Raw genomic sequence first — 14,015 nt, forward strand, 5'->3', positions numbered from 1 at the left:
GAATTATTTTGCTGCTCCATATTTGACAGGGACTGTCAGTTGCAGTTTAAAGAGTAGAGAGCTTGGAGGTTTAATACCGTTAAATATCACACAGTCAGGCTGGAAAGATGGTTCACAGGGTAAGAGTATGTACTGCTCTTCCAGGGGATCCAAATTTTATTCCCAGTACCTATGTCAGTCAGTTCACAGACACTTGTAACTCCAGCTCTGGGGTACCCAATGCCTCTGGCCTGTGCAGACACCGGTACTCAAGTGCACATCCACAGACACACATATATTCAATTTAAAAGATAAATGTAAACAAGGAATCAAACAGCCTCACTGCTCCTGTCCTCGTGTGCATGCGCGCGCGCGCGCACACACACACACACACACACACACACACACACACACACACACACACCAAATTTAAAAGGTAAATGTGAAAAAGGAACCACACAGCCTCACTGCTCACTTTACCTTGTACCAGCTGATACTTTGCTTTTGAGACTACAGTAACATTACTTCTTATTTTGAATAAATTAGAATCACAGAAACATTGCAAAACAAGTGTAGAGAATTTCAGAATGCTGCCCATCCAACTTCTTATACTATATACATCCTATTACATGGGCAATATCTATTTCCAAAAGCAGGATATTAATGCATGTACTGTACAGTTAGCTAAAACACAGACATACAGATATAATTCTATACCTATGCATCCTCTCTCAGGTCTAGTATTTGCTCTAGGCTACACATTTCATCTTGATGTTGCATGCTTCGTTTCCTTCAAATTGTGAAAGATCTTTAATTGGAAGAGTCGCTCCCTTTGACTTGAGTGACTCATATTCTCGGCGGACCCCATACCTGAGCAAGATGCAAGAAAGATGTCTGTCGTTTCAGAGAAGACACGAATCTTCGCACAATGGGAATTTTCTTGTCAGTTAGGGCTTCTGGCAAGTTTTCCAAGGATGAAACAACCCACTGTTCCCAATTTTTAGCAAAATTTCTTATGTCTGATAGCAAGCTACAAAGAAAATGCTGGGTTAGGTGCTGCATTGTTCAAAAACCGTATTGAATATCTGCATTTCAATGGATGGATCCTGTTGGACAGCACTTCCAAAAGCATGAATTTGAAACCAAACAGACTCAGCCTGGAGCTGCTGTATATGATCTTAATAAAAATGCTCAATCTCCTCAAACTCCAGCTTCCTCATCTATTAAATGGGACTAAGAACAGTATCTGGTCATGGGATTATTTTGAGAATTACATGAAATGACTCATGGGAAATGCCCTTGTTTGAGCCTAGCCCGAAAGTAGTAATCAATAGGTTCCTTATTATTATTAACTCACAATTCATTATTTTCTGTGAAATACATTTCTTGGGACCATGTGTCAGCTTTTTGTTACATATTTGACTTCTTAGATGATATTATGTTGACACTGTAAAATTGCATGTATTTAATCAGTTTTATTAATGTATTTTTATCATCCAAGTATAATTGTATGTGACAGGTGATCAAAAACGTACTACTTACAGAGGCCACTTCAAACTGCAAACTGTGGCCGCGTGTAAGATGATATAAACTTTTAAAACTCTAAAATCCTCATATTTGTTTCGCAGAAGCAGTCTATGTGTAGTTGATGAGTTTGTATGTGGGAAGCAGTGATAAAACATAGGGAAAAGCCAAGCTTCGGTCAAACTCCGGGGTCTAGCTGCCGCTGGGACATTAAATGAACTCTCCACATCCAGCTTCCTCCTTTGGTAATTTTGGCTTATAATATTCACTCTTGAATAATATTTAAGCATGTATTTTTCATTCAACGATAATGAGTGAATTAAATAAATGGCAGTATTCTCTGAATGTATGCCTTCCCTTAAAAGGAGAGCTCTGAGCCGTACACACTAATGTGGAAATGTTCTCGGAGGAACTGCAACAATGTTAATATTGTGCTTTCAGTTTTTCAATTATCTACAGTCAAAGGTATTTTTGAGAAAAAAATGATTGAATGAAGCTCAGCTGTTACTACTGTTTTAGATAGTCATGAATTATCATGTGTAACTGACTCAGAGTATAGATAAAATACTTGAAGTGCTCCATGGATAACTGAAAAAACTATTGACCAGACCAAGGCCAACTATTACATAAAGAAAGAAAAGATGTCAAAAATAGATATTTCTATCAACCAATGTGCATTTGAGCACTACATGAAGGCATAATTTAGTTTGTGGCCTCTGTCTAAAAATAACTTACATTATTTCACAGACTTTTTTCGAGAGAAAAATTTGCTCATTTCCCCCCAAAGTTACGTTTTCACCCTGGAAATGGCTGTGTGAAAAATCTCCCCATACATTTTAAATAAAGTATTTAAGATCTTATTTCTTTACTGAAAGAAGGTTGTAATTTCATTATGCCACTTCCTGATTTTGCAGATTAAGTTAATCATAAAAGTGTAATTTAAGATTTCTCCAAAATTCCCTCAGATTTTGTTATTTTGCTTATTTTTCCCACTGACTATCCCATGCATTCTCCATCTAGTCTTCATTGAAGAACTTTGAAGCACATTGGAGGTCGACCATGTTTGGATAGCAACTTTTTCTTTCACTTTGGCAGGTCTTACACTGAAGATACTTTAGGTTTTCATTTTACCCATTTTATTCTCTGATGCCCAAATATGAAGACCCCTTCCAGGTGATAGAAAGAAAAAAAGTATTCTTGATAAAAGAATGAATTCTAAGCCAATGTTTTTCATTAACATGTATATGAGGTGAAACTGCTATTCTTATGAGGACCTGTCTTGTTTTATTAGCTGAACATACCTTTCAGGCATTTCTTGCATTGTGGCAGGAATGAGGACATCTGTAAGAACCTTAACCAAAACAAACAGAGTTAATATAAACCTTCAGAAATGATTGTGATTAGAGCTTTGGGAGAATGGGCTTGTGTCTTACCACCCAGGTTTAGGCAGAGCTAAGAACTGAACCAAGACCTCTAGGATGCTAGGCCAGCAATCTGCCCGGCGAGCTTCATCCCCAGCACCAGAAATGATTATTTATTGATTGATTACTTTTTTTTTTTTTTTTTTTTTTTTTTTTGGTTTTTGGAGACAGGGTTTCTCTGTGTAGCTTTGCGCCTTTCCTGGAACTCACTTGGCAGTCCAGGCTGGCCTCGAACTCACAGAGATCCACCTGCCTCTGCCTCCCGAGTGCTGGGATTAAAGGCGTGAGCCACCACCGCCCGGCTGATTGATTACTTTTACTTGTTACTTTCCTAGAGAGTAACATGATTTCTTTCTGAGGGTTAGAATTTTCTCCCACAGGAGTGGGTATGTGGGATTTGTATGTGAACATAGGAGACAGTCAATTAACAGCCTTCCTGTGAATTACTCATGGATTGGTCTTGTTAATCACACACTGTTTTGCAGACTAGCAGTTAGATGCTCTCTGTAAGTGGGGAAAAACCTTACAGATGCTCAGTTTACACTGCTTTATTTGCTGTGCCCTTTGTGCCTCCCTGGTCCTGCCATGAGGAAGAGAACTAAAGGTATTTATTGATACTTAGAACAGAACATTCTTGCATTGGGCTAAAATTTTAAAAATAATTTGTGCATGGGTTGGGGGAAGGGTGGGTGTGTGAAAGTTATTTCTCAGAAGAGCTGAGTTGTTATGCCAATGGTGTCACTCTGACAGTGACAGCTGTGTATCTGAGCCTAGGTCTCTCCCGTGTTCATTCAGAGCCACCTTATGCCCACTTTTTCAAGTGGTGAGCATTACAGACAATCATGCAGCGCAAACTGAATCTTTCTTTGTAAATATTGGCACTTATTTAATAGAAAAAAGAAACAAAACAAAGATGGTCCTTGCTCTTTCTTGTCCATCAATGTGAGCCTGAAGTGAAGGCGAGAAAACCCTGCACTTGGCTCTGCATTCTCTTGCTTTGTGATTACTGAACAGAGAATGAACATGTGGCCCCTCACTTCCTATCTTCAAGTCAAGCTGTCAACTGTTTGCAAAGCTGCCTCTGAATGATAAAGCTGGTGTCTCCTCTAGTTTTCTGAAAACCTGAGAACGAAGAAGTAACTAATTTGTCCAACATGTTTGAACTTTCTTGCCAACTCAGAATATGTTCTCAAAGGATAATTTATGGTTTTCCATATGACAACTTGGCAGGTAAATGCAGGCAAGCTCATTTTAAGGTGCAATATTATTGCCCCCCCCCCCCCTCTGTTTGGGCCTTCTTACAACTGTGGAAGATGCTCTCTCCCTCCCCACTAAATGTTTGGCTGGGTCAACCAGGTTATCTGTCCCAGGATCTGTTCTTGTGACCATTCTGAAGAAATCTGTAGACTCTTATTGGGTTAAGGATAGAATTGGACATTAATGCATTTAAGTTAGAGATTTTCAAGGTGTTTATCCAATGAGAGTATTTAATTCTGCTTTCTCCTGAGATGGTAGATGTTGTATTATGTTAATATGAAAACATCTCATAGAGGTAAACAAAATTCCATAAACTTTTCAAATATTAGCCACCACATCTTATTTTGGATTGTTCTTAGATGTAAACAGACATTGAGTTGGTTCTGTTTACTGTAAAAAGGTTTTTAAATAATTGTAAATATTTTACAAGCATTCAGGGTGTTATTTAAGGAAATAAATTCTTCATACTTAAGGCAACCCAAGGAGCTTACCTTATAAAGAATTGAGTCACAAACACAGAAAATGTCAATGATAACAGGATTTTCCAGCAGGGGAAGGAGATGGTCAGGCATTCCTTGCCAAAAGTGCAGTAAGAAATGCTGGATCTAATTGTAGAGCAAAGAGCACATTGAACTTATTAAGAACAGGATGTGAATGTTTGCATAATGCCATAGAGAAGCGTTCTGTAACCTCACCTCTTCAAAGTTCCCATTGATTGCGTTGTCAAGGATACACTGGCAGTGAGTTTTGTACATCATTATGAGAGTATCAACCTATGTTAGGGAAGAAAAAGCTTAACTAAGGAATTTTTTTAATTTGTTATTTATTTATTTCATACTTTGATGCTCCTGTTATAGGCCAGGCATTTTGCTCAGTGCAAAGGACCTAGAACAAGGAGCAGATCCTTACTTATCTCAAGATTACTGCCCAGCGAAGGAAAGGGGTGAGGAAATTGGTGATCAGATGCCAAACAGCATGATAAGATGTAACATGATACAACATGTTATTAATAAGAGCATTTTACAAGGTAGCAGCAAGGGAACCATTGACTAAAATATCATCTTAATTTTCTGCATAAGAAAAATATGTTTTATTGGAAGAAAATGAATGTACAACATCAAAATGCATCAACTTTTTGTTGTTGTTTTTGAGACAAGGTCTTGCTATGTAGCCCTGGCTAACTTGAAATTTACTATATGGACCAAGCTGGCTTTAGACTCACAGACATCTGCCTGCTTTCCTCCTCCCAAGTGCTAGAATAAAAGGTCTCCTACCACATATCTGACCTAAACTACATCAATTCTTTGGATGCTGGGAGCAGTGTGGTGTAGTGGTTTCAGGCTTTGACTCTAGAGTCACCTTAAAAAAAGTTCTAAATGAATTAACACATACAAAGTGGTTAGTGTATGTTTGAAAAAAGGATGAATGTTAGCTCTTTGGATCACAGCAGCATCTTATGGTGGTATGGTCATTGCCTGTCCTACCATTTTGCATTTTCCCTCTTATTATGGGGACAGCATCCATCTTTATGGTCTAGTTTGCCCCTAAATAATGACGGCATGAAAATTAGCAGTCTCTTTCCAAGGAGTTATGTTGACCACAGGATATCTCCAGCAGGATGTTCGCATCAAAGCAAATGAAACTTGCTCTACACTTTAGGCAAAACTATTATTTTCAGATAGGTCACCAAGGCAAACCTTTTACATGAGAGTGAGAACAGTATGAAGGATGGAAGGGAAGCCTTAAGATTATCAAAATCCTGATACTGTTAGGAAACACAAAGGGTATCAGTGGGAGGAGGGAAAGCAGAAAAATGTAGGTAACTTGGGTACGTATATGACCAAAGTGAGTAATATACATGTATTAAAATTTTATAATGCAATTACTTTATTCATTTTACATAAATTAATAAAAATTAACATGTGGGGCTCCAAAATCTACTAATATAATTACAAATTCTAGTTTATATGTTGCTTTTTTTTTCAAATATGCTGCTTTACACACAGCTCAGCAGACATTTTAGATCTTACTATTAGTGTTTCATGTGTTTATCTAATATTTACATACCTTATGACACTAAACTTTAATTGTAGTGTACTTGCATTCTTCAGAAACACATTTGATTTTATTTTCTGAGGATAGATGTCATTTTAGTCATTACCAGAAAGAGTCAAGACTCAGGTCAATTATAGACAGTGAACAGGGAGTGGAGTTGACCTCCACCTTGAGTGACCACAACAGAATGAAAGTGCAGCCCCACCCCCCACCCCCCACCCCACACACCCCCTCCCCAGGCTGTTGGCAATGACGTTTACTGGGATCAGCTCCTCACTGAGCATTCTCCACTCTTTCTGCCCCTGGCTTCAGCCCCAACCTCTTTCTGGGATCTGATAGATCACCTGTGGATCTTGGCAACTGTAGGAAGGTAAAAGGGCTAAGCCGTATTTCAGGACAAAGAGAAGGATGTCAGTCCCTGGACTGGTGAAAGAGGTCCCTGGGAATGAACTTAGAAGGCAGGGGGTCTCATAATCAATCACCCTGGGTACCTGAGTGAGAAATGACCTACCAGAATTTCAATGTGAAAGGTTGGAATTCCTCGGAGGCCAGCAGAGAAACTGAAATAAACTATTGGCCCGTGTGCCTCACCTCTCTATTTTTCTCTGTCACTTGCCTCCTTCTCTGGCTCTCCCCAGGTATATTTACACAGTAAACATTTTCATGGCATGCTTGCATGCAAGCAACCCTCTCCACAAAGGAGAGCCAATAGCACTCTCCCTCCAAGAAATGAAGAAACACTGATTTCCACAGCTCCCCCCGCCACAAGCTGCCACATGTTAACATTTATTCCAATTTCTCTAGTATGGAGTCATTATATCTATAAATAAAAAGTGTGCTAACCTAGAGAACTGTGATTGGAAGTGTGAAGAGAAGGGAACGGATATATTCAACATCTGAAAATTATCTTCACTACTTGGTCTCTTCTTACCTAGCATGGTCGTTCTGGCATCCAAATGGGTCCTATAGTTACTCTGCATCTCTATTTATGTATCAATAGTTTAAAAAAAAACCAACATCCCATTTTTGTTTCCTCTTTCACAAAACTCCTATTGCTAAAATGATTCAGTTGAATATTAATGACATCCTTGTGTGTTTGTACCTCAAAATATGAAATGTGTCAAAAAGCACTTTCATCCAATGTGAATATAATGAGCTTTACTTGAAAGAAACACATAAAGATCATTAAGCTCTGATTCAATAATGGTACCCACTAATAAAGAGCCAGTGATTCCCCATCAAATGACTTTAGAAGTGCAGAAATGAGAGAAGATTTGGTGTGAGACTTTATTAAAGACGAATTGGAAATTCTTATTGAGGGATACTTATAGGATGAACCCAGTGAAAACAATTCTCCCTTGACATCTTGTGTAGCCCTTACATTTCCTTAGCATCCCCTTCATTGCTAGGAACAGATTTCATCCTAGAGAAATGTTCGGTGCCTTTATTGAAATAAAATGGAACTAACAAAAAAACATAAAGCTTACCACTGAAAATCTGGATGCAATAAACACAGTATAGTTTTTTTTTTCCTCAATTTTGAATTTTAAATAAAAATAATCTTTAGCCTTTGGGGATTTATTTTACTACCTTCTGATTATGCACTATCATAGAGATGGTAAATAATTAATTGAAAAGTGTTTAATCAATGTTAGTAAACATTTGTCTCTCCTATAAATCAATCAATTCTGTTTGATAATGCAGATTTCTGACTGCTTCCTGCAAGTGCCATAAGATTCCCAACGAACGGAGATATGGAGCCAACATATCAGAAAATCGATAGGGAAGTGTCTTTAATTGATACCTTGTCCTTAGAAATGCATCCTTGGTACACAAGATGTTGAGCACTGGGGAATTCTGGAAGAAGTGTTCCTGTTTTTGAGCTAAGGGAGTATTTTCGAGTAAAACCACCCTGTAATTAAGAGAGGCACAAAAAGAAATGTCATGGTTATGGACTCCAAATTCGGTAATGAAACAGAAATGAACATTTCAAACTGTGTACATTTAGAGGTTTGGGTGAATTGTGTAACCGAATTAACCAGATACATCAGCCAATTTGCTCCCAAATGTTAAGTAACTTCATCATCAAAATATCTTCCCTCCCACTCGGGAGTTTTGTTTTGAATGTTTGCCATTTTTAGAGAGCAAACTTAAGTTCATATTTGTTAATGGTACATTTTGGAAGGTCTACTGCTGGAATTGCTAAAATTATTTTAGCTGCAAAATCAAGGGTTGCTGGATCCCAATTGTGTGCTTCCCAGTAACATAAGCAAGATGATGAGAACTAGATCCACTTGCTGAGTCTCAGGTGGATTAATTACTGCTAGGACTTTACTAGCATCCAAGTCTTCTGGTTTCCAAACTTGTAATTTGAACTTCTCTACGTCAGCGCCCCCACACTGAATATGGAAGTTTGTCATTCTTTTGCATCTCTGGAGGAAAACAGTCTTCAGCAAATTTAAAAAAAAAAATTGCAAAGACACATTGTGTGATATGTGTAATACTGCAGAGCTGACACCTGTGGGAAACCCACACAGGAAAAGTGGATGTCTGTTTATAATGTCCCACAGGCCAAAACTGATTGTTCCCGCTCTAGAAACAGAAGTTAACAAACTTTTCAGAGGCAGTTATCCTTGGGAGGAAGGAACAGAAGAACCAGGAGTTCAAGGGCAGCCTCCACGGCACAGAGAGCCTGAGGTAACCTTGACCACCTGAGACCCTGTCTCAGAAAACAAAAATTAAAACTAACAGAAAAAATTAAATAGATGTGGTTGCAATCAAAAGTTTGAGTCAGGAATAAAATTACAAATATGGTAAAGGATGGGAAGGAAGGAATTTTGTCCTGTCTTCTAGCATCTCCAGACTTCTGGGTTTCTCATGTTCATCTATGTCGTGTTGAGTAAGTTTACTCGACTAAAGATTGATTACTGACGTACACATGCAGGGTTTCCACCCTGTCTTATCAGTACCAGGCTTTGAACATCCTTCTAGAATTTTCATGGTAAAACAACAAAAAAGTTTGGAAGACTCTTGAGTCTTTAAACATTAAATACTTTAAAAATCACTGGTTTTATATGGAAAGATTCTATATAAGCATGTAAACCAATTTTATATTAACATGCAAACCAGTTTTTCCTAATTGCTATAAATTTTAGCCCTAACCTCTATTTTCAAGCGTGATAAATATTAAATAAAAACTTAAGAATAGTCAAGAACTATTACAGAAATAATCTTCATATGCTGATATAATTGCAAGTTGATTTCAACCCACTCCATTTAACTAGTCTTCATAATTCAAGATTTATTTCAAAGACTTTTTATGCTTTGGGTTTGCCATGTATTTTGAACACTGTCAGTGGACCATCAAAGATGAGTACTGGAGGCCAAAAAGAAAAACAACACTGACTTACGAAAATAAAGAATTTTGTTTTGTTTTATTTTTGTTGTTTGTTTGTTGGTTTGTTTTCAAGATGAGGTTTCTCTGTGCAACAGTCCTGACTGTCCTAGAACTCACTTTGTAGACCAGGCTCGCTTCAAACTCACAGAGATTCACCTGCCTCTGACTCCTGAGTGCTGAGACAAAAGCTATGCATCACCATGCCTGGCTAGAATTTAGAGTTTTGTTGTTGTTTTTGTTTTGTTTTGTTTTGTTTTTCGAGACAGGGTTTCTCTGTGTAGCTTTGGAGCCTGTCCTGGAACTCACTCTGTAACACAGGCTGGCCTCGAACTCACAGAGATCCACCTGCCTCTGCCTCCCGAGTGCTGGGATTAAAGTCGTGCACCACCACCGCCTGGCTAGAATTTAGTTTTTAATGAAAGGACAAGTTTTATCCTCATTGTAAAGCCTGAAACATCAAAAGTTCTAGGGGAAAAAAACAGCATAGGCAGTACTCTTTACAATATCAGTATAGGAAAGGACTTTCTGAATAGAACTCCATGTGTATAGGAATTAAGATCTACAATTTATACACGGGACCTCATAAAACTAAAAGCCCTCTGTACAGCTAAGGCAACAGTCAAGCAAATGAAGAGGGAGCCCAGAGGCTGGGAAAGGACCTTTGCCAGCTAGCTATGTATCTGAGAGAGGATATATATCCAGAATGTATAAAGAGCTCAAAAACCAGTTAAAAATCACGATCCAAATAAAAAGCAGACTGTAGATTTGAACAGAGAGTTTGCAATTGAAGAAATAAAAATAGCTAAGAAATATCTCAAAAAAATTGTTCATTTTTCTCTAGCAATTAGAGAAATGAAAACCAAAGCAACTATGAGATTTCATCTTACCCTCGTCAGAATGGTAAAGATCAACAAAACAACTGAAAACAAATGCCGGCCAGCAGGTCGGGGAAGGGAACCCTCATTCACTGTTGGCGGGACTGCAAACCGGTGCGGCCACTATAGAAATCAGTATGGAGAAACCTCAAAAAGCTAGAAATGTATCTTCTGTATAACTCATCTATTTCACTCTTTGGAATATGCCCAAGGGACTAGGCATCTTACTTCACAGATACTTGCTCAGCCATGTTCATTGCTCTATTCACAATAGCTAAGAAATGGAAATAACCTAAATGTTCTATGACTGATGAATATATAATGAAAATGTGGCACATACACACTATGGAATACTATTCAGCTATAAAGAAAACTTAAAATCATAAACTTTTCAAATAAATGGGTGGAACAAGAAAATATCATAATGTGTTAGCCCAGACCCAGGAAGACAAACACTCACATGTACTCTCTTATGCATAGTTCCCAGCTCTGAATTTTTAGATGTGAGTATATAACCTAGAGTAACAGCAGAAACCGGGAAAGTAAAGAAGGACCAAGTAGGGGTAGGTGGGGGGAGGTATTCTAGAGAAAGGAGTAGCAGAGCACAATTATATGAAAGGGGAAATGAAAAAATTCGGGGGGGGGGGGGGGCTTTTAAATGGGAAGGCAGTAAGAATGAGAGGGAGAGAGGGAGTAAAGTACTAAGGAAGTTTGGAAGAGTCATAGGACTCATGTCATGTTTACCTAAAATTATATATAATATATATAAGTGTTATATATATATAACATACATATATATGTATAGCATATATGTAATTTAAATGAAGTTATCTCATTTGGGGTGACAATGGTCCCCCAAGAGTCATATACTAGTTAACAAAATCCTCAGTACCAGGCTTGACAAATCTTTCAAGTTGTTAATCAGGGATATTCATGAGATTCCCCTCCAGCCAATGTAGGCTAGCACTGTGTCCCTTTGTTTCCTCCCATAGTTTACAGGTTAAGTCTGTGCTGCTGAAGACCCTGCACACTTGATATGCAAGACTTAGAGGAATGGAGCTGGAATTACCCTGGAGGCCTCCTTTCTGAGAACTAATTCTCATAGAACTTGGAGGTAGTATACAAGCTGCCAACGGAGGAAAGTAAGTAACAGTCCTAACCGCCTGTGGACCTACAAACCACAACAATGATCAACATGGGCGAGATATCCTCAAAGGTGCAATAGCGGCACTCTTGTCTTGGGTATAATCAACATCTGTCTAATTGAACTTGGGACCTCTTCAATAGGAGGGCGTTCATGTCTCATACTGTAAGTCTAACCAACTACTCATGGCTGGTGATACCATGGAACTTAGAGAACCTACTATTGACATTTTCCCCAAACCTCTATGATTTTGAACTGCATTCTAAACACTATACTTATCTTTTTAACCACAGATAAATGCAGCTTCACCCCCACCAAAGAAGCTTCTTTGTACAGTAGATGGAGACGACTACAGGAAGATACACTGGTCAAAATGCAGAGAATAACTGACTGTGAAGTGCCCAGTCCCAGTTGATAAAACGTAACTCCTGCACCTACACCTCAGGGAACATTGTGGGAAAGGAGCCAGACAGAGTACCAAGACATCTGGTGAGAGATTGTGTCTTCTATATAGAACAGGAAAGCTGTACTATGAAATCACAAGATTATGGTTGTGTAAAGTAGACCCGCATAACAACAATATCAGTTGATATGTCAGCATGGATAGGGGAAATCTCACAAGGTTCTACCCCTAGATAAAGAGAGCTATAGATAATTAATGACTTATGAGACAGGGAGAATCAATCTTCCTCTGGGATGAGCCTCCTAATTGGTTATCCAAATGGTCAACCCTAAAAATATCTGAATATGAGCAACACTAAATAGACCCAGCAGGTTGTATTTATATATTTACGTATATGTATACATACAACAATAATAAAGAAAAATGAGGAGAAAGAAGAAAAGTTGGAAGGGCTTGGAAGATAGGTGGGTAGATCTGGGAGGAATTAGTGGGTTCAGTGGGGGAGTGAATATGATCAAAGTACACTATATGAAGTTCTCAAGGGTTCAAGAAAATATTATTTAAAACGTTAAAAAGAGAATGGAAGCAGGATGAGCTGGATATCACCAGGGTTGCTCTGCAAGCTTGCAGAGTATTGCAGGCTGAAATGAAAGAATGCCAGAGAGTACCTTACTCCACACGAAGCAATAAAGAGCTAAGAAAAAAGGTAAATAAATACAAGGTAATTACAAAAGTCAGTTTCAACTCTGCTTTCTGTTTTCACTTGAGTTAAAAGACCAATGCATAGAAAGAAAAGCATCTGCGCTACTGTAACTTTTGTTTGTTACCTCCACATTTTGTTTTCTATATAACTTCATAAACAATAACTGTCAGTGAATGTTTGGGGGCACGTATGTATAAAGTGTGATTTGTAATACAACTGAAAAGGATAGGGATGGAGGTGTAAAGTATTCATTTTCAATGTGTCACTGAAATTTAGTTGATTTAAATTCAGACTGGAGTTTTATACCTTTAGGATACTAAACATGATACAAGTGGTAACTACAAAGAGTCAGAGAATATACACAAAAAGAGGTGAGGAGGAAATTTTACTCTAAAAATTAACTAAACAGAAAAAGGATATAGTAAATTGAAGGACAAGTAATGGGGTAGGTCATGAGTGCATATCTCTGTGTATTGGGGTGTTATCAATAAAAATTTCCCAACAAAATTGCTTAGCATGATAGAAAACATCACAGAGTAAAGTATATGCTTCTATCTTAATAGTTGGAAATCTTCACATTGGAAATACTTATGTGTAATTGTAGCTAGCAGTACAGGCGGAAGATGTGCAAGAGGCACACCAGCCCAAGGAAAAACTTTTAAAACTACATTTCCTTGGTTATGCTGGGAACTGTGCACAAAGATGGCAAAAGTCATAAATGATAATATGCTCTCCGGAGTGTGTGGCACAGAACCAAGAGGGACTGGCTATCTTTCCGTATCCTCGTTGCTATGGTTGCGCTACAGGAGATGCCAGGTTATGTACTACAGACTGGCCACAGAAGTCTGCTTTGTTTCTTTGGGTTTCTGTTGGGTTTTGTTTCGTTTTTTTTTCTTTTGTGGCTGATGACTTCAGTATTTGTGGGTAAACTATTAATCTTATTGCTAGGAGCCAAAAAGAAGGAACCTACAGAAAAGAGACAAATGTGGTTATAAGGTACGAGTGTCTGACTTGTCAGGAGGACAAAGAAAAGAACTAAGTGGCCCGATGTGGCTACGTGATGACAAAGGAGGACACGATAACAGTCTGCAAATATTTGAAAAGCATATCCCAAGGAGGGAGGGCTTGAGGTTGATCTTGATATAACATTGTTCAACCGACCATGAATGGTTAATGTGAAGGAGAAACAAACTGTCTATGAGGGAAGTTTCTTCCCTGTAGTTTATGAAAATAAGAGATTATTCTCCAAGGGATGAT

At 38.3% G+C, this 14,015-nt stretch overlaps 1 protein-coding gene across 1 annotated transcript in view; it reads right to left on the reverse strand.

Annotated features, from left to right (window-relative positions):
- The window catches only part of Rfx6 (regulatory factor X6), a 52,202-nt gene that overhangs the window by 12,747 nt on the left and 25,440 nt on the right, over window positions 1–14,015 (reverse strand). The window contains exons 7-11 of the mRNA XM_052750646.1: window positions 8,041–8,148; window positions 4,877–4,954; window positions 4,673–4,786; window positions 2,805–2,854; window positions 850–1,009 (exon numbers count right to left, since the gene is read on the reverse strand). Coding sequence (XP_052606606.1) covers window positions 850–1,009; window positions 2,805–2,854; window positions 4,673–4,786; window positions 4,877–4,954; window positions 8,041–8,148 — 510 coding nt within the window. The remainder of the gene's footprint in view (window positions 1–849; window positions 1,010–2,804; window positions 2,855–4,672; window positions 4,787–4,876; window positions 4,955–8,040; window positions 8,149–14,015) is intronic.

Source organism: Peromyscus californicus, unplaced genomic scaffold (genome assembly GCF_007827085.1).
Source record: "Peromyscus californicus insignis strain IS unplaced genomic scaffold, ASM782708v3 Scaffold_22__1_contigs__length_63687245, whole genome shotgun sequence".
Classification (NCBI taxonomy): Eukaryota; Metazoa; Chordata; class Mammalia; order Rodentia; family Cricetidae; genus Peromyscus; species Peromyscus californicus.